At 40.9% G+C, this 21,646-nt stretch overlaps 1 protein-coding gene across 1 annotated transcript in view; it reads left to right on the top strand.

Annotated features, from left to right (window-relative positions):
* Nucleotides 1–15,036, top strand: part of MPZL1 (myelin protein zero like 1) — a 64,415-nt gene extending 49,379 nt beyond the window's left edge. Inside the window, exons 5-6 of the mRNA XM_017867595.1 lie at nt 1,329–1,431; nt 14,138–15,036. Of these exons, the coding sequence (XP_017723084.1) occupies nt 1,329–1,431; nt 14,138–14,239 (205 nt within the window). The 3' untranslated portion in view covers nt 14,240–15,036. The remainder of the gene's footprint in view (nt 1–1,328; nt 1,432–14,137) is intronic.
* Nucleotides 15,037–21,646: the final 6,610 nt, after the last annotated feature.

Genomic DNA, 21,646 nt, shown 5'->3' with positions numbered 1-21,646 from the left:
TGTGCTGGGATCAGATCCTGCTTATCTTCCACTTCTTAAGAAAAGCTGACATAGAAGACACATTGGGACTATAACAGGGCTGGGTCTCCTCTTCCACTCCCACTAGACACATGGTAACTAATCACATTGCCCGTTGCTGTTAATATTCCTGTGTACGTATTCAGCCCCTCTCCCTTGTTAATGACTAACCAGCTAGCTCTGAGCTAACCCAACAGCTATGATGATTTGTCCACGAATATGTCACATGTTTGTATTGGAAACATGTTGAGCAAACCATCCGGATGAAACTGGGTTGTCAAGTTACATAGAGTTTTTATGCACATCTGAATATTTGTGCTCTTCATGTCAAATGCCATTGCGTATGTGTGTGTGTGTACATTAGTTTTCTTTTTTCTTACATGTATTGTGTTATCAATAAGTAAGATCCTGACTGATTATGTCTTAGAATAATTAAACAATTTTGGTTCAGAGCATGTAGTCTCCCATTTCAGAGAAGGAACAGTTTGCAGAATACGTGGTGTGCTTTGGTCTTAGTAATGACGCTTTAAATGTGATTCTCCCCAAACTCCTAAGTTTTAAAAAGTGCACATCATAAGGCTTTAAGCTGTACTTATGACATATCTCATTGGGAAATCCCTACGCTGTACCCCAGCTGGCTTACTTCCTGGCATTCACTTCCCCTGATTCATTTATGAGATAGTGCTTGTTGTTAAAGACTCCTGTCCCCGTGAAAAGGTTCAGCCTGTGTGACGTGGCATTCCCTAGTTTCTCATTCATGACTTCCTGGGTTTTTGGGGGGATTTGATTGCGGTATTGGTAGGGAATAAAACTATGGAGAGAACAAGATAAGCCAAGACTTGCCTGGATATATATCTGTAATTTAAAACATACATTCAGAAGGGGTTTGCCTTTGATTGTAACAAAAGTGAATTGCCATTAAGCTATTAAAAGGTACCATAGAGCTTGTTCCCTTAAACCTTTATCCCAAAGGAGGGTTGATGGCAGGGGGAAAAGACAAACAGCAAAAGGATAAATGTGTACTGTAACCAGAATCTCAATATGATTTTTGTAAACTGGGTTGAAGAGGTTGTACCACATTTGTTTCTGTGCCTCCCCCAGTGATGAGTTCATTGACTTAGAAGAATGAGTGAGTGTCAGGAATAGAAAATAGTTATAAAATATGTGATCATTTTGATACCCATTGTTACGTTGTCTTTTGTTTTTATGTATCTGTTGCTTCATCTTGCCGTCACTTGCATTTCTATATTTTTGTTTCTATTTATTATTATTATTTTTTACACTTGTTCTTCAAATTGCCAATTCTTCAGCTGCAGTACATCAGAGAGTTTGTCACCAGTTAAGCAGGCTCCTCGGAAGTCCCCCTCCGACACCGAGGGTCTTGTAAAGAGTCTGCCTTCTGGATCTCACCAGGTAATGGGTGATTGCGATTCTGCTCACTGCACTGTTCCCTGCAGCTTGGTGCTCTGTCACTTCCCTGGGTGTGGAAAAGAATACTGAGCTATGAGAGACAGAGACAGACAGACAGAGACAGAAAGAGAAAGGGTGGGAGTGAGGAAGTAAAGGGCTGGCATAGGAATACCACAGGAAAGTATGTGGTGAAAAATCTGCTTGAGCAAAGATTTCTATGAAACCACCAATAACATAAATTGTTTACTAACAATATGGCTTCCTTGCCCCAAGCAGAATTAGGAAATGGCTTGTCAGTAAAAGATTATTCTTTAATTGCCCAAGGAAATGAATCTAGTGATCGAGATTCTTTCTGTATTGAGGTACTCTGTAAGATAAGAAATTAGCAAGGAAAAGTTGGTATTCTTAGTATTGATAATAAAGCAAAAATTATTTTCTACAGATTCTTTAGAAAAAATGGAAAGTAAGCATTTATCTGAATAATTAATAGGCTTGAGGAACAAGGAATGGTTTTGGTTTCTACTTGTGGAAAGTACAGAAGAGAAACAGGTTTTATTTGGAAGCTGGCATATAATCTAGCTTTGTGTGTTTTGGCTATCGTATTTTAATTATAATTGTGGCTTGGCAAAAATTCCATAGCTTTGTTCATTCAGTTTGATTCTTCTGGGGTAGAACGCATGCTAAAGAATTTGGCCAGTTACGGCTTTGTCCTAAAAAGGTGTTAGCTGGTGGGAATGGAGTTTAGAGGAAATAAAGAGAGTAACAGTGTTGTGGGAAAAGTGCCCATAGTCTTACTCCATAGTTGTTATATGTGGTGAGGAAACTAAGGCATTATGATGTTAAATTACTAAAAGCACACACCCAGCTGGTGACAGAACTGGGGCTAGAACCCAGGTGTCCAGACATCATGTTCTCTACCACAGCATCAAGCTCATTACTTGTTCCTATTCAGTCTATCTGTCTGTCTCTCTCTCAGATTACATAATATGCGTCAGATACCTCAGTCTACTAATTTGGGTTGTGAACAGGAATAGGGTTGTGAATGAAGACATGAAAGTTACACATAGGCATAGCATCTAAAAAAGCCTTGTAACATTTTTCTTCTACCCTTGAAGCACTATGGAAGTTGCTTTTTTGCTGAAAACAAACTAGAAAAAAGAAGAACCTATGGTTTTCAAGACAGTGGAACACAGATTATGCAGCACTGTGATCCCCGAGAGAAAGGAAACAGACAATGTGAGCTGTGTTATTGCCCCAGTATACCGCCTTGAAGCAGTTTCCACGCTGCAGTGTAGGTGGGGAAAATGGAAACCGAGCCCAGCTGTCTCACTGAATTGAGAAGGCAGAAATCAGAATTTGGGGAGGTCAAGGAGGCTAGGATTTATGAGGTTGAGTACCAAAGAAGTAACCATAGAGAGAACGTGCTAGGATGAGCACGAGCACTTCAGAGATCTGGAGCAGGGTCCCCTTGAGTCTTTGTCTGATTACAGAGTTGTATACACATAGGAGAAGACTCTCTGAAACTAGGGGAAGAACTACCTGAAATGCAGTAGGTTGCACAATGCCTGGGGCTCACACAGGTCTGGGACTAGTTTGTGTTCCTAAGAGCCAGAGTAGACAGACTTATAATACACAGGGTATTGGTTGGGGTTCTCAAAATGGTCATGCCTAAATGGGCCAAATTAGCACCAGAATAAAGGATGCTATGGACCCACCATAACAAAGCTTAAAAGGAAGCCTTTGAAGAATCAAACTAATCCAAAAGTAATTTAGTTGCATTTTACAACAAAATCCAACACTCTATGCTACAACAAAATTCAGCACCCAGCAATGTAAAATTTACAATATCTGGCACCAATCAAAAACTAACAGGCATGGCCGGGAACGGTGGCTCATGCCTGTAATCCCAGCATTTTGGGAGGCCAAGGCAGGCAGATCACGAGGTCAGGAGTTCAAGACCAGCCTAACCAACATGGTGAAACCCCATCTCTACTAAAAATACAAAAATTAGCCAGGCGTGGTGGTGCGCACCTGTAATTCCAGCCACTCAGGAGGCTGAGGCAGGAGAATCACTTGAACCTGGGAGGTGGAGGTTGCAGTGAGCTGAGATCGTGCCACTGCACTCCACTCCAGCCTGGGCAACAGAGTGAGATTCCATCTCAGAAAACAAACGAACAAAAAAAAAAACCAAAAACTACCAGGCATAAAAAGAAACCAAAAAATAAAACACATAAGCCAAATATAGTGGTGTGTACCTGTAGTCCCAGCAACTTGAGAGGCTAAAGTAGGATTGCTTGAGCCCAAGAGTGAAAGACCAGCCTGGGCAGTATAGTGAGACCCTATCTCAGATAAATGGATGGAAGGAAGGAAGGAAGGATGGATGGATGGATGGATGGATGGATGGATGGATGGATGGATTAAAAAAAAAAGAAATAATTTAATAATTAAAATGAGTATTATAAATCTTATTAGTAAACTTAAAGATGTAAAGGAAAGCTTGAATATAATGAGGAAAGAAATAGATACCTAAAACAGACCAAAGTGGAACTTGTGGAAATAAAAAAAAATTGGATGGTGTTAACAACGGATTAGACACTGCAAAAGAAAAGGTCAGTCAACTTGAAGACAGCAACAGAAACTATCCAAAATGAAGCACAAAGAGAAAGACAGATGGCGAGGTGAAAGTGAACATAGCCTAACACGGTAAAAACCCATCTCTACTAAAAATACAAAAAATTAGCTGGGAGTGGTGGCACGCGCCTGTAGTCCCAGTTACTCAGGAGGCTGAGGCAGGAGAATCACTTGAACCTGGGAGGCAGAGGTTGCAGTGAGCTGAGATCATGCCACTGCACTCCAGCCTGGGCAACACAGCGAGACTCTGTCTCAAAAAAAAAAAAAGTGAACAGAGCTTCAGTGAGCCACTGGACAATATCAAGCAATCTAATTAGAATCCGAGAAGAAAAAGGGAGAGAAAAAAATGTAAAGAAATAGTGAAATTTTTAATAAATTTAATGAAAAACATAAACACACAAATCCAAGAAGTTCAACAAACCCTAAATAGAAGAAACAAGGAAACCACACTAAGGCATATTGTAATTAAATTGCTAAAGACCACTGATAAAGAGAAAATGGTAAATGTTGTCAGAAAAGAAAAAGAGCATTATAGAGGAGCAAAGGTAGGGATGACATCAGACTTCTCTTCAGAAACCATAAGGCTAGAGATGATGGAACCAGCACTTGTAAACTGCTGAAGAAAAATATGATCAACTTAGAATCTTTGCCTATCAAAAATATCTTATATATATATACACATATGTATATACCTATGTGTGTATATATATATATATGCTGAATTTATCACCAGCGGACATGCTGTGTCAGAAATGTTAAGAGTTTTCAAGCAGAAGGAAAGGGACACCAGATGGAAATTTAGATCTATACAATGGAATGAAGATCACTGAAAATGGCAAATAAGTGAAAAATACAAAATACTTATCATTATTTTTTAAAAAATATCTTTGGTCCAGTGCAGTGGCTCACATCTATAATCCTGGCACTTTGGGAGGCCAAGGAGGGTGGATTACTTGAGGTCAGGAGTTCAAGACCAGCCTGGCCAACATGGTAAAACCCTGTCTCTACTAAAAATACAAAAATTAGCCAGGCGTGGTGGCAGGCCCCTGTAATCCCAACTACTTGGGAGGCCAAGACAGGAGAATTGCTTAAACCCCGGAGGCAGACATTGCAGTGAGCCAAGATCACGCCACTGCACTCCAGCCTAGGCAACAGAGTGAGACTCTGTCTCAAAAAAAAAAAAAAATTGACTCTTTACAGCAAAAATAATGACAGCATTTTATGAGGCTATCTATAACATGTGGAAGTGAAATGTATGACAACAGTAGTACAAAGGATGGGGTGGAAGGATGGAAGAATACTGTTGTAAGGTCCTTATATTATCTATGAAATTATAATTAGAAGGTAGACTGTGTTAAGTTAAAGATACATACTGCAAACTCTAGAGCAAACACTGAAAAAAAATAAAAGAGATACAGCTAACAAGCTGTATCTCCAAATGGCAATACTGATAAGAATGAAATTCTGACACATGCTACAACATGGAAAATGGTAAAGCTGGATGGTAATAGTATCAATGTTGGCTTCAGAACAAGAAATAGAACCAGGGATAAAGAGGGACTTTTTATGATGATAAAGTGACCTACTCACAAAGAAGACATAATCCTAAATGTTTATACTTCTAATAATAGAGCTTGAAAATACGTGAAGTAAAACTGAGAGAATTGAAGGAAAAATGGACATATTTACAATCATAGTTGGAGGTTTCAACAAGAAACTTTTATGTAATAATTTTAAAATACTCGGTTAATTCAAAAGTGAGCAGGAGAGGAGGGGAAAATGAGCAAAGGGTAGATGGGGCAAATAGAAAACAAATAATGAAGTGGTAGATTTAAACTCAACCAGACTGATGATTGCATTACTGTGTATGGGCTGAGCACACCATTAAAAGATGGAGATAGACAAATTGGATAGAAAAGCAAGAACCAATTATATGCTGTCCACAATAAACCACTTTAAATAAAAAGATCCAGGTAGGTTAGAAATAGTCATACAAGGATGGAATTGAAAGCAGAGTCTTGAAGAGATGTTTGTACACCCATGTTCACAGCAGTATTATTCACAAGAGCCAAAATACAGAAGCAACCCAAGAGTCCATCAGTATCCAAGTGGATAAATAGAATACGGTGTATATACACAATGGAATATTATTCTGTATTTAAAAGGAAGGAAGTCCTGACACATGCTGCAACGTGGATGAATCTTGAAGATATGCCAAGTGAAATAAGCCAGCCACAAAAAGACATACTATGTGATTCTACTAATATCCCATACCCTGCAGTTCATAGAGACAGAAAGTAGAGTGGTAGTCGTTGGGGAAGGAAGAATAGGGAGTCGTTTAATTGGTACAGTTTCAGTTTTTGCAGGACAAAAATATCCTAGAGATTGGTCGCACAAGGATGTGAATGCACTTAACACTACTAAGCTGTACACTTTAAAATGGTAAAGATGCTAATTTTTATGTTATGTATATTTTACCACATTTTTTAAACAGTAAAAGGATGGAAATAATATGCTACATTAACACTAATCAAGAGAAATCTGGTTGGTAATAGTATCAGAGTAGGCTTCAGAACAAGAAATACAACCAGGGATAAAGATAGACTTTTTATGATGACAAAGTGATCTACTCATAAAGAAAACTTAATCCTAAATGTTTATACTTCTAATAATAGAGCTTGAAAGTAAGTGAAGTAAAACTAAGAGAATTGAAAAGAGAAATTGACATATTCACAATCATAATTGGAGGTTTCAACACTCCTTTCTTAGCAGTTAGAACAAATTTACAGAAAATCAAAAATGATGTGGAAGACTTAACATTGAAACCAATTTGAGCTAATAGACATTTGTAAAACACTCCTTCCATCTAGAGCAGAATTTTACTCTTTTAAGTACACATGAAAATTAACCAAATATAGACCATATTCTGGGCCATAAAACAATTCTCATTAAATTTAAAAGGGTTGGAATCATATAGAGTATGTTCTCTGGCCACAATGGAATTAAACAGAGAACAATAGAAAGATACCTGGAAAGTCTCAAATATTTCAAAATTGAATAACCCATGAGTAAAACAAGAAGTTACAAGAAAAGTTAGAAAATATTTTGAACTGAGTGAAAATAACAACATATCAAAATTTGCGAGATATAGCTAAAGAAGTGCTTTCAAGATTTGTAGCATTAACTGTTTATATTAGAAAAAATGAAGCTCTAAAACTAATTATCTAGGCTTCTGTCTGAAGAAAGCAGAAAAAGAAGAGCAAATTACACCCAACATAAACAGATAGAAATTATAAAGAGAAGAGCTGTGGAAAAATCGGCTGACATTCTCATTGGTTCCCTGTAGGTAATCTGTCTCTTCTCTCTGGCTGCTTTTCAGATCTTCGTTATGCCTTTGGTGTTCTGCATTTTATATACTATTTAATTATAAATTATTCCTTGTTGCATCTGCTTGTAATTTCATTGGACCTCCTGAGTCTTAAGGTTGATATCTTTAATAAATTCTAAAAAACTTCCAGTCACAATCTCTTTGAATTTTTCCTTTCTGCATTTTATCTATTTATCTTTTTATGGAACTCTGATTATATGTGTATTGTACTGCCTCTGTGCTCTAAATCTCTTAGCCTGTCTTGCATATCTTTCATCGTATTGTCTTTCTGCCATTTTCTGCGTAATTTCTTCATCTGCCCTCATTCACTAATTGTTTAGCTGTGACTAGTCTACTGTTTAGCCCCTTTTTAAAGTTTTTAAACTTCAATTTCATATTACAGGTTTATTTTCTAGAAAATTTATTTGGTTCTTTTTTAAATATACCTGACTAATTTTGATAGTTCCTTATAACTTCATTATATTTTCAACTATCTTATTTATGTAAGCATATTAAATATTCTTATTTTATACCTCAGAACTGATAATTTCAATATCTGTAGTTTTTTTTTTTTTTTTTTTAGATGGAGTCTCGCTCTGTCACCCAGACTGGAGCGCAGTGGCCAGATCTCAGCTCACTGCAAGCTCCGCCTCCCGGGTTCACGCCATTCTCCTGCCTCAGCCTCCCGAGTAGCTGGGACTACAGGCGCCGCCACCTCGCCCGGCTAGTTTTTTGTATTTTAGTAGAGACGGGGTTTCACCGTGTTAGCCAGGATGGTTTCGATCTCCTGACCTCGTGATCCGCCCGTCTCGGCCTCCCAAAGTGCTGGGATTACAGGCTTGAGCCACCGCGCCCGGCCATCTGTAGTCTTTATTGATCTGACTACAGTTTTTGTTTCTGTATTTCTTGGCAATGGTGGCTATTTTCTCATCTCATGGGGGTTTTATAGTTTGAAGACTATACTTATGTTCTTGGCACTTTGTATAAACTGATTGAGTCTTCATTTAAAATACATTTACTCATGAGAAGATTTGTATTTCTTCTGCCTGTGCCTGTGAGAAAAAAAATGCACAGGAGGTAAAAAAATTTTGAGACCTTGCATGGTAGACTGTATAATGGCCCCACAAAGAGGTTCACATTCTAATCTTTGGATTCTTTAGGATATGTTACCTTACATATCAAAAAGGACTTGGCAGACGTGATTAAATTGCCTTGAGAAAGGGAGATTTTCCTGGGTTATCTGGGTAGCTCCATGGTAACCATAAAGGTCATTAGAAGAGGGAGGCAGAAAGGTATGCATCAGAGAAAGACTGGAAGATGCTATACTGCTGACTTTAAAGATGAAGAACTCATAACCAAGGAATACAGGCAGCTTCCAGAAGCTGGAAAAAGCAAGGAGACAGATCCTCCCCTAGAGCCTGTGGAAGGCACGCAGTCCTGTTGACACCTTGATCTTAGCACAGTGAAACACATTTCAGACTTCTGACCTGTAAAACTGTGAGATAATTAATACGTTTTTAACACCTTTAAAATTATCTTTACTCTCCTCCTTCAAACTTGATTGCTAATCAGGTTGGGTAGGATTCCAGGTTGTAAATCATTTTCCTTCAGCATTTTGAGGCATTGCTGATTGTTCTGGCTTCCAGCATTGTGGCTTAGAAGCTGATGCCATTCTGATTCACTCCTAGGGCAGAAGAAGGTGGGGTCTACCTGAGCAAAGGGAGAGTAAAGACCAGAACCAAATTAGGGGTCTTCCAGCAAAGTGGAGTGGGAGGCTGGGTTGGGAAGGTGTTGTGTTAGATAGGCACTACCTAGAGTGTTAAGGCATTGGGGAAAAGATAAGAAAATTTTTTTTCTTTGTGAAGCTTAGTTTTGAATGAGATTGGTATAAAGTAATTTTTGTATATGTATTTGATGAATAGTTGGTTTTCCAGATCCTTTTCTGGATATCGTTGATGCTTTGTATGCAGAAGGTAGGTTTTTGGGTTATGTTGTTAAACAGTGACTGAATGGAATATTTATGTATTTGTCAACTATAGTGCATAGCATAGATAGGGTAATGTTTCAAGAAGTAGTTTTGTGCATTTTTCCTTTAGTCCTCACAACAGTCCTCCAGGGTAAGTTCTTTTGTTGTCCCTATTTTACATATGAAGAAACTGAGGCTTAGTTAGGCAAGTCACTTGCTCAAGGTCAGTAGTTAGTGGCTGAGCCAGATCTGTCTGGTTCTAAGGCACGTGTATATTTTATCCTGTCCAATTTTTTTCACCTCCACTTTGATAGTCAGTATTTGTCTCATTTATCTCAAAGAAAGTCAGAATACATAGCTGTGTTTCATATTTATATTTTACTTAAAAAACAGTGAAATAAATACTAAAAAATAGGTGTTCTGTCAATAGTCAATGAGCATATGGTAAAAGCAGATGTTCTCTCTTAGTGATTCATGCTAGGATATTGGGAATGATTCCTCTAACACCTGAAGGACTAGAATCAAATTAAATGGGGCTACAAGCTACAGAGACTATGAAAGGTGTACTACAGGACGCAGCATAATGACTCCTGAGCAGTTAATTTGTATCTAGAAGCAGGTCTCTTCGCTCTTCTAGAATCCTTTCTTCCTGGACATTCTCCCCCAGCCTTCACCAGTATGGTTTTTTATTGGAATAAATAATTAGTTTTGGTACAAGGAAACTTCAGAGGTAATTTTATCTCTAGTTGTAACTAAAATAATAGGCCTATATTAAGCAATGTGTTTCTTGAAACATTTTCAGTAGCTCAGGCCTATTCATGTAGAAAGTAGTTGAAAACGTATTCAGAGCAGTTTTCCACTTTATTGTTGTAATTCTTTGTGTAAAAGCAAAAATAAATAAATAAATGAAGTGGAGGGTGGGGAGGGTGAGTACCAAGAGGTAGAGTGAAAACAGCTAGGTTAATGTAGGTTTTGTTGTTGTTTTCCTTTTTTATTCTTGCATACCCAAAAATGAACGTCTTAGCAGTGGTGGGTTCATTTCAAAGTTGATTGTGGTTCGGAGGATCCTCTTGAAGTCCTCAGCAGCATAATTTGCCCTCAAAATCGAGGTGTTGAGGCATGTTCCATAGAGACTCAGGGCTGCTTCCACCTCTAAAGGGCACTCAGACTCAGACTTCATGGAGGTGTTCTAGATCAAGCGTGATCTGTCAGCAGACCCGAATCTCAACCTACATCCGCAATTTCTCTGCATCCTTTATTCCATCCATCCCTTCATCTAGCACCTACGTTCTGTCAAGTTCTAGGAAGTTAAGCAAGTTCCTGACTTAAGACCTTATTATATTCTAAGGGGGAAGAGGAATGAGGATAACAGGCAGTGGTAAACAGTTTGAAGAATACCAAGTCCATCAGCAGGAAGGGATTTCTTCAGTGTTTTCCTGTTTACTTTCAACAGATAGTTGTATTCTTTTGACATGAAAGACAGTACTGTCTCACATGAAAGACCTCATTGATATTTTAACATTTACAGACTAAGAGATAATTCTGTGTTCTTTTTCCTCTTTACTTTCTCTGTTCTCATTCTTTTCTACTCACATAGCGTATCGATTATCTACTGCCACATAACAAACTCCTGAAAATACAGTGGCCTAAAACAGCCACCATTTATTTGGCTTCCCATTCTATGGATTGGTTGAGCAGATTCTGGTCTGGGTGAGTTCAGCTGATCTCTGCTGGCTCACTTGTGCATCTGCAGTTGGCTAGAAGCTTGAATGGTAGCTGGACAGTCTACAGTGGTCTCACTTAATATAACCATTGGCAGGCTGTTGACCAGGCAGAGAGAGGACAGCTTGGCCATGCGTCTCTCATCAGCCGTCAGGCTAACTTGGGCATCTTCACATGGTCATAGTGGCTATGTGGATCCTAAGATCAGTAAGAGAGTGGAAGCGGCAAAGTCTGTTGAGGTCTGGGTGTGGAAGCTGCACAGCGTCACTTCTGCCTCATTCTATTAGTCGGAGCTGGTCACAAGATCAGCCCAGATTCAATAGGGGTAGAGAAACAGATTTCTACTCTTGATGGAAGGACCTACAGCATTATGTTGCAAAGAGTAAGATGCAGTGAAGGAAAGAGTTTGTAGCCATTTGTGCAGTCAGTCACACATTGTAAACCCCTTCTCCCATGAACATACCCTAAAATTCTTGGTGAGTTTTTAGGAATTATGATACGGAGTTTTATTATCTAAAAATGTATATAATTTAATGTTGGGAGGTCTGTCCTATTCTTTGAAATAGCTGTTACCAGGGAACAGTTAGTTTTCATTCTGTTCCTAGTAGAAAACAGTCTTTTTTTTTATTTTTTTTTTTGAGACGGAGTCTCGTTCTGTTGCCCAGGCTGGAGTGCAGTGGTGTGATCTCAGCTCACTGCAAGCTCCACCTCCCGGGTTCACACCATTCTCCTGCCTCAGCCTCCCTAGTAGCTGGAACTACAGGTGCCCACCACCGCGCCTGGCTAATTTTTTTGTATTTTTAGTAGAGACGAGGTTTCACCGTGTTAGCCAGGATGGTCTGACCTCATGACCTGCCTGCCTCGGCCTCCCAAAGTGCTGGGATTACAGGCGTGAGTCACCGCACCCGGCCGAAAACAGTCTTTTTAACTTCCTTTTGTTTTTTGGTGGGGTTAGCATTTAACTTGCAGCTTTCTGAGATGAATATAGAGGGTCTGTATGATTATTAACCATGTGATCTGTTAATATTACCCATGACAGCCATTGTAGACTAAAGATAAACACACAGAGTTTGTTTACTTGATCAGTTAATTTACTTGATCAGTTACCTTAGTGCATTTTAAAATGTATTTGTGTAACAAGACGTTCATAATAATAACTAACATGTATTATGTGCTATCTGTGAGACATTGCCTAAGTTATAGGTAGTGTCTTATTTAATTTTATATATCTTATTTAATTTTCATAACAACAAAAAACAAAAATGTAGATATTATTAGTAATACCATTTTAGAGATGAAGAAACTTGTGCTTAGAAATTTACAAATATGCCCAGGACCACATGACCAGTGCTCTTCTCTAAGGTTCAACAAAGATGATACCGTAATTCAGACTGCAGATCTGCCAACATTCAAATAGATCTAGTCCTCGAGGGTTATTTTCTAACTCTGTTTTTAGATGCACCATTGTATAGCCCTTACAACTGGGCCTGTCCCTTCTGTAGACGTTGGAGTACCTGAACTCCACAGAACCCCAGGTTACATACTAAGGACACAGATTGTTAGGGCTCCTGGATGAGGGCAAGTGTGTTTATTTTAAACCATGTGCTTTTGGCTACTGAGCTTATGATTTCAAAAGTGAAAGCTTAAGCACGTTATTAGACTTCTCAAGGAGAGTTCCCCTAGATTGGGAGAAGAGTTGACATTGGGTAATATTAAATTTTTCTTTTAAAACCAGGGCTATTTTGTTGTTGTTTACAATTTTAAGAGTCTGGACTGAAAGAGTCATGAAGTGCAGCCACCTATCTGACCTCTTCCCCTAACAGTTAGGGAATTCGCTCTGCCCCCAGGCCACCCAACCTTCCCTTGCTTTCCTGGATGGGACCCTGACAATTCCCTGGAATTGTAATCTCTTCCTTACTGCTGAAGCTAAGAAGAGGATCTTTTCTACTTTACTCTATTTAGGGTTTTTCTTTATATCTGTGTAGATTGTGGTTTTTTGTTTTTTCTTTTTAATTTTATTTTAAAACAGGAAGAACAGTTATCTAATATGAGAAATCAAGGAAGCAATATTTGTATTGGTCACGATAGGCTCAGACTAAAAGAATTATGCTGTAAGTAGTTGTATTAAAGAATATTTGAAATGCTTTTAAACTATTTACTTAAAACTATACATATTTGTATAATGTGACCAGATTAAATTGATTGTATCTTTGGGTGGCATCAAATATGTTGGTTTCTTGCATGGATTGATCATTCTGAAGCTCATGATTTCTGTGGGTCTCAGGTGGGTGGAAGTTCCCATCTTAGTCCTTAAGACTCTTACCCCAATGGTAAGAGGTGAGGAATTCTGTAATAGCTATTAAGATAAGAGATATTCCTAAGAAGGAATATTATATTATTACGGAAATTTTCAAACATCAAAAAGGTTTGAGGGCCGGGCACGGTGGCTTCGGCGCCTGTGAATCTCAGCCACTTTGGGAGGCTGAGGTGGGCAGATCACTGAGTCAGGAGATGCAGACCCATCCTGGCTAACCACAGTGAAACCCGTCTCTACTAAACAATACAAAAAATTAGCCGGGCGTGGTGGCGGGGCCCTGTAGTCCCCAACTAACTCGGGGATGGCTAGAGGCAGGAGAATGGCATGATTCCCAGGAGGTGAGCTTGCAGTGAGCCAAGATCACACCACTGCTACTCCAGCTCTGGGCGGACAGAGCGAGACTTCCACCTCAAAAATAAATAAATAAATAAATAAATAAATAAAATGAAATATAATAAAAGGTTTGAAAGAATAATGTAACAAAGCCCCATGTACCTGCTTTAACTATTGTCAACGTATGTCCAATCTTGTTTCAAAGTCAGTCCTGGACATATCATCCATAAGAAGTCTTCCTGAAGACATTCAAAAGAGGGAAGTCTTTGCTTTGGAACCCTTATGTGATCACGTTAATCATTGCTTCTATGCCTGTAGCTGAAGGAACTGCCAGCTTTTTCAAACCTCTAATTCTTCTGCATCCCTTTTCCAGGGCCCAGTCATATATGCACAGTTAGACCACTCCGGCGGACATCACAGTGACAAGATTAACAAGTCAGAGTCTGTGGTGTATGCGGATATCCGAAAAAATTAAGAGAAGACCTAGAACATATCCTCAGCAAGAAACAAAACCAAACTGGACTCTTGTGCAGAAAATGTAGCCCATTGCACATGCAGCCTTGGAGACCCAGGCAAGGACAAGTACATATGTACTCACGGAGGGAGAGAAAGATGTGTACAAAGGATGCGTATAAATATTCTATTTAATCTTCCTGATGTGAGGAGCCAGTGTTGCATGAAGAAAAGATGACATGATTCTACATATGTACCCATTGTCTTGCTGTTTTTGTACTTTCTTTTCAGGTCATTTACAATTGGGAGATTTCAGAAACATTCCTTTCACCATCATTTAGAAATGGTTTGCCTTAATGGAGACAATAGCAGATCCCGTAGTATTTGCAGTAGACATGGCCTTTTAATCTAAGGGCTTAATCAGTCTTAGCATTTATTGTAGTTGGAGGATGGAGATGCTATGATGGAAGCATACCCAGGAGCCTTTAACACAGTATCAGTACCATTTATTTGTCTGCAGCTTTTAAAAAATACCCATTGGCTATGCCACTTGAAAACAATTTGAGAAGTTTGATGTTTTTCTCACTAAAATATGGGGCAATTTTTAGCCTTACATGTTGTGTAGACTTACTTTAAGTTGCACCCTTGAAATGTGTCCTATCAATTTCTGGATTCATAATGCAAGATTAGCAAAGGATAAATGCCGAAGGTCACTTCATTCTGGATACTGTTAGATCAATACTGATTGAGTAGAAAATCCAAGCTTTGCTTGAGAACTTTTGTAACATGGAGAGAGTAAAAGGTATCGGTTTTGTTCTTTGCTGATGTCCTTTCTGCTTGAAATAACAGTCACCATACAGCTAAAGGAGAGGAGTTTCTTTCCTTCTAAGTAGGCAGAAATGGGATCATTATGTTGCCACTCGGCCACTCTCCAATATCCCAGAGCGTGCTCTCTAGACAATCACATTCTATTGCTTTTTTTCTTTCTCTTTTTCTTTTTTTCTTTCTTTCTTTCTTTCTTTTTTTTTTTTTTTGAGGTAGAGTCTCACTATGTTGCCCAGACTAGCCTTGAACTCTTGGGCTCAAGTGATTCTCCCTCCTCAGCCTCCCGAGTAGCTGGAACGAACTATAGTTGCACCACTGCAGCTGGCAAGAGTCACCTTCTTTATAAAGCGTCAGTCATGCTTCCAGCAAAAAGCAGCATCAGTCATGGCTTTATAACAGCTTCATGGTGCCTCAAAGACTGTTGAGGTTAATGAGAGCCTAGATTAGATACTTTGGCTGTCCTTTCCTGCAACTTGTTTTCTCGCATTCACTACTCCCCACCCCACTTAAAATCTATGAGTTTTTCCTTTTTACTGGGAATGGAAAGCATGGTGAAGATCATTAAACACTTACGTTGTCATTTCTCCCATTTTCTGGATTTTTTTTTAAATTTCCCCCCTTTTAAAATTGTCCTAAAGCCCACAGTTATGAGAAGAATACCGTCTAGATGGTCTGCAGAACGTGTTTGGGGTAAGTGGGAGTGAGGGGCAATGTTACTTTTTCTCCCTTCTAGTTTGGAGTCCACTATGAACTGCTGCTTTTTCTTCTCATCTTGTCATCTTCTGGGGATGTTTGAAGGCTGAGTTTTTTGTGTTTTTTTTTTTTTGAGACAGAGTCTCGCTCTGTCGCCCAAGCTGGAGTGCAGTGGCTGGATATCAGCTCACTGCAAGCTCTGCCTCCCGGGTTTACGCCATTCTCCTGCCTCAGCCTCCCGAGTAGCTGGGACTACAGGCGCCCGCCACCTCACCCGGTTAGTTTTTTTGTATTTTTTTAGTAGAGACAGGGTTTCACCGTATTAGCCAGGATGGTCTTGATCTCCTGACCTTGTGATCCGCCCGTCTCAGCCTCCCAAAGTGCTGGGATTACAGGCTTGAGCCACCGCGCCCGGCCTGAAGGCTGAGTTCTAAGAGAATTTGTAAAGGGAATAAAACAAGATTGAGATTTAGAGGTGTGCACAAGGTGATAAGATAAAGGGCATATAAGCTTCAAAACTAACTCTGTCCCACACATGAAGCCTTTTGTTTTTTGAGGAGCTATTTTTGTTATTCTTGTAACGCTCCACCTTACATGCCACATCCGTGTGAGTCAACAGGGATCAGGTTTGGTCACCACACACATCTGAAGCTGGGCAGCGTCTGCTCTTTGTTCTGTGTGGAATGGAGAAAAATATGCCTGCCCTGCTGCCTTCCATGTTCATAAGCCCAGCCCGAGAGAGTGACACACAGTGACATAGTGCTGGCCCTGAGACATTTTCCCAAAGTGGTCAACTCTGCCTTGCATCCTAAAACTTTTTGGGCATCTATTTTGAAAACTGTGGGAGACTTTGGAAGGCTTCTTACGTGTGTTTGGAGGGGAAGGGTGTTAGATTGTCACCATCCTTCAAGCCGAGACTCATGGTGAGCCTTTGCCACCGTGAAAACCACATAGCTGACCAAGGCTGTGCTTTGAGGTACAGAGGACACATATTGTAGACAGGCCTGTGTCACGTTTCCTTACAGTCGTTTTTTTACAGAGAAAAGGGGCGTTGTTTTTTCACTCCTTTCTCAACAGTTCCTGTGAATAAATGAAACATTTCGGTGCTCCCTGGGAGCAAGAGCCCTCACTTCTTCTTGCAGTGCTGGTACCATGTGTTGGTGAAGCTGGTGCTCTGGGGGCCGCTCACTCGAATGACACCTGGAGGCCTTTTCCTCCCTGATCACCCCCTTCCCCAGCCTGACTTTTTGGCCTCCTGCCCAACCAGACACCTCAAACTCTGTCAGTGCCCTGGCATTCTGGCAGAGAATCCTCACCAGTTCTCACCAACCTTCTCCCTAGGCAAGGGAAGCTGCCAGCTTGGCACTCTGCCAGGACGGGTTTCCCTGAAGGAAGCTGCTCACACTGAGATGAGCCTCTCAGGGCAGGACCTCTTCCCAAGCCCCGCACACCCACCCCTGCAGCCCTTTTGGCTCACGTTTTTCCCCGTGCCTCAGCACTCCTTGCCTGGCTGCAGATAACGAACTGGGGTTGCCTAAAGGGCAGATCTGCCCTCTCCGTGTCTTTGTCGTGGCAAAAAGAGTCCTCTTAAAATCATGCGCTAATTCTGTACGGAAGCATGCAAAAGACATTACTTAGAGATTGAAATTTCAAACTATCTATAGTTTTTCAATGGAAATGTATCAGCTAGGGAAAACCATCAAGCTCATTATTGTTTTTTGATCTTCAGTTGTATTTTGTGAATATTTTAATACATCTTTTTCAATTTCTGGATTGTGTTGTGTGCTCATTTTGACTAAGATAGAAAAAGAGACAACGCCTTTCACTCATACCATTCCAGCTACACCTGCCTTCTTTTCTTCAAAAATGCCATCTGTGTGCCTGCTTCTGGGCCTTTGCACATGCTGTTCCCTGGGCCTGAAGCACCTTCTGCAGATAATCCTGTGGTTTGCTCTCTGACTTCCTTTAAACCTCTGCTCAGATGTTACCTCCTCAGGGAGACCTTCTGTGATATATAAAAGAGCAAGCCCCCCACCCCCACCACCTCAGCCTTCCTAGGCCCCCTCAGTTCTGCTCTGGTTGCTCTATTTCTCTCCGTCTCTCCCAGTACACGCTTAACTTGTCTGTTCTCCCCCACTAGAACATAGGCAACAAGAGGCCAGGACCTTGCTGTTTTGTTCACTGCTCCGTCTGCAGTAAGGGGAACAGTGCCTGGCACTTAGCTGCTCAATACGTGTTACCTGGATGGATGAGTGTGGAAGGATTCATCTACTCAGCAACCTACACAGAACAATCCTGTGCCAAGCACTGTGCTAAGCATAAGGAAACAAACAAGATAAAGCTCCTCAAGGAGCTTGCCACAGGGCGGAGGTGACAGGTGACATGAATGGAAATAACTAGTAGTTACCAAATACTTGGTGTGAGCCAGGCACTTTGCATTTCTTGCTCTATTATTTCTGTGAGTTAATAGTAATTGTACTAATCTTAATCCCATTGTTTGAAAGATTATATGGCTTGCCCAGGGCCACTTAGCTAATAAGGTACAGAGAAGAGGGGCTGCGCCTGGGGCCGCTGTTTGATCGAAAGCCTTGTTCCTAACCACTATGTCCTGTGGCCTCACACCAAAGGAAAGAACCAAACTGCCAAACTGCTTCCTTCCTCAAATAAATGTGCTGCGTGCCTGAAATGCAGTTGGAGTTTTCTCCCAGTCCCTTAGGAGCTGGTTAGGGACAAACTTGAGAGGGTAGTGTAGTCTAGGTGGTAGGCACAGATGTCTGAGAGTTTTAACCTCAGTCTGGAAGACAATATGGTGACTTAATTTGTTGAGAACTATGTTACAAATAATGTGTTACTAATAAAACATTGAGGCTTTGCAGTAACTTAGTAATTTTATAAATTACCATGGATTCACAATGAGCCCCTGCCTTGCATAACTTCCGGGCTTGCAAAACCTAAGGCATTCTTGAGTGGGAGGGGATGAGTTACAGCTGGCAGGAACTCCCCTGGGAGTAATTCTCACATGTGAACAGCATCCATCTTGTGTGATGTGACAAAAGGAAAAGGGATGCTTCCTCCACCACAGAAGGGCAGCAGTGAGTGACAGAATCACATTTTTGTCAAATCTGTAATTCCTTCCAAGTCAGCACTAAGTGTCGGAGGGCATCCATCTGCTGGGGGTCTGGTTTCCAAGCTACATCGGGGCCTTGCCAACCAAAGATGTACTTACTATTTATGAGAGCAGCTTCCACCCCTGAGGGAGCTGAGTCGAGCAGTGTTTAGAGGAAACTCAGATACTCTCTCACCCCAGTTGGCTCCCTTCTGACCCCTCTGGGTGGTTCCTGTGCTAACTGGACTGGGGAACCACTGACTTAATCTTCCCACTGTGTAGGGAAGGCAAGGGAGCAGCCACAGGGAGAAAAGTGGCATCTGTGGCACTGGTAGAGCTGGTGGTAGGAACTTACGGTGGGTTTTCTCCTGCATTTTCCTCTTGCATAGTCAAGATATTTTGTTAGGAAAAATTTCAATATATTTTGTTTTTTTGTAGAATTACTTTAATGAGGCCGGGCGCGGTGGCTCAAGCCTGTAATCCTGGCACTTTGGGAGGCCGAGACGGGCGGATCACGAGATCGGGAGATCGAGACCATCCTGGCTAACATGGTGAAACCCCGTCTCTACTAAAAAATACAAAAAACTAGCCGGGCGCGGTGGCAGGCGCCTGTAGTCCCAGCTACTCAGGAGGCTGAGGCAGGAGAATGGCATAAACCCGGGAGGCGGAGCTTGCAGTGAGCTGAGATCCGGCCACTGCACTTCTGCCTGGGCGACAGAGCGAGACTCCGTCTCAAAAAAAAAATTACTTTAATGAAATTGCCCTTTGACATAATTTGAAAAAAAAATTTTTTTTTGAGACAGTCTCGCTCTGTCACCCAGGCTGGAGTGATCTTGGCTCACTGCAAGCTCCACCTCCCAGGTTCCAGCGATTCTCCCACCTCAGCCTCCTGAGTAGCTGGCATTATAGGCATGCGCCACCACACCAGGCTAATTTTTTGTATTTTTAGTAGAGATGCCCGCCTCAGTCTCCCAAAGTGCTGGGATTACAGGTGTGAGCCACCATGCCCAGCCTCTTTGACATAATTCTATCAACCTACGTTGAAGTATGTCATAAAAAAGAGTCCTAGGAAACTAGCTACTTATTGTACTTCACTGCCAGGATGCCTTTGAGAACGTTGTTCTCTGTCATACATTTTTCAGTTTTATAAAGACCCACAGCACAAATATCTCTCTGGATTTAATACAAGATGATACGGTTGAGATCTGTGCCCCAGCCTAAATCTGTTGTCGAATTGTGATCCCCAGCATTGGAGGTGAGGCCCGGTGGGAGGTGACTGGTTCACAGGGAGTGGATTTCTCATGAATGGTTTAGCACCGTCCTCGTTGGTAGTGTTCTCATGATTGTGAGTTCTCACCGGACCTGGTTGTTTAAAAGTATGCAGCACCCTCCCACTTTGCTCTCTCGCTCCTCCTCCTGCCACGTGAGATGTCTCACGAGAAGCCTCACAAGAAGCCTCACTCCCACTTTGCCTTCCGCCATGTTTGGAAGCTTCCTGAGGCCTCACCAGAAGCCAAAGACGCTATGCTGCCTGTGTAACCTGCAGAACCGTAAGCCAATTAAACCTCTTTTCTTCATAAATTATCCAGTCTTGAGGTTTTGTTTTTGTTTTTGTGTTTTTGAAATGGAGGCTCACTCTGTCGCCCAGGCTGGAGTGTAGTAGCGCGATCTTGGCTCACTGCAACCTCCACTTCCTGGCTTTAAGCTATTCCCCTGCCTCAGCCTCCTGAGTAGCTGGGATTACAGGCATGCGCCACCATTCCTGGCTAATTTTTTTTGTATTGTAGTGGAAATAGGGCTTCACCATGTTGGCCAGGCTGGTCTTGAACTCTTGACCTCAGATGATCCACCTGCCTTGGCCTCCCAAAGTGCTGGGATTATAGGTGTGAGCCACCACACCTGGCCTACAGTCCCTGGAATTTTTTATAGCAGTGTGAAAACAACTAATATACCAGGAAAACTGTTCCTTATGAAAATTTTGTTTCATGCTAGTCGTCTGCACTGACTTATAACTGATTATATTTGTCTCTTTGCTTTTGCTAATCTCTAGGTCCTAGCCAAATTTGTGGGTCATTTTCTACCACTGTACACACATTGTACACTCCATATACACTTTGTACATTAACTTTACTCATAGCTTTATGTGTATCTTGGATTATGTTCAGCTCTATGATCTGTCTCAGTTTTTTACAGTGATACAATAATAGACGTATCCTGATTTAGACAGAGAAAGTAGGTAGACAGAGATTCTGGCCATGGCATCAGAAAGCTTCATAATGCCAACCACAGACTTACTCTTGACTCCACAAAAACCATTTCACAAATTCTATTGTTGCCCAAAAGAGGTAAAAAAAAAAAAAGTATATGACTGGCTGAGTGTAACAAAACTACATGACAGGAATTACAACTCACATACAGCCTAGAGTCACCATTCTATTACACCCTGTTCATCAGTGATGGACAGCCAGGTTCCTATGTACTGAAAGTTCATCTCTGTTATTCCAGGTGTGATTTCCATTGGTATTAATGAGCTTGAAATATGAAGGCCACTTAAATGTCCCAGAGGTGTCAATTGATGTGGGGATTTCAAAGCCTGTATCAACTCACTTGAGCAATATTAGCATTTTTGTTTGAAATACCCAGTTAGACAGGAAACTTGAAAGAAAATTGTTTCAATTATTTGTATCATCATACTGAAAATTGCTTAAAATGCTCTGGTTGTTCCTTGAAGACATTAAAAGAATGGATCCTATTATGCCCTATAGGTTATTTGATCCTTTTGGAAATGAAAAGATTGACTGATGA

Source organism: Rhinopithecus bieti, unplaced genomic scaffold (assembly GCF_001698545.2).
Source record: "Rhinopithecus bieti isolate Rb0 unplaced genomic scaffold, ASM169854v2 scaffold_3763, whole genome shotgun sequence".
Taxonomy (NCBI): Eukaryota; Metazoa; Chordata; class Mammalia; order Primates; family Cercopithecidae; genus Rhinopithecus; species Rhinopithecus bieti.
This window is presented reverse-complemented; position numbering and strand designations above follow the sequence as displayed.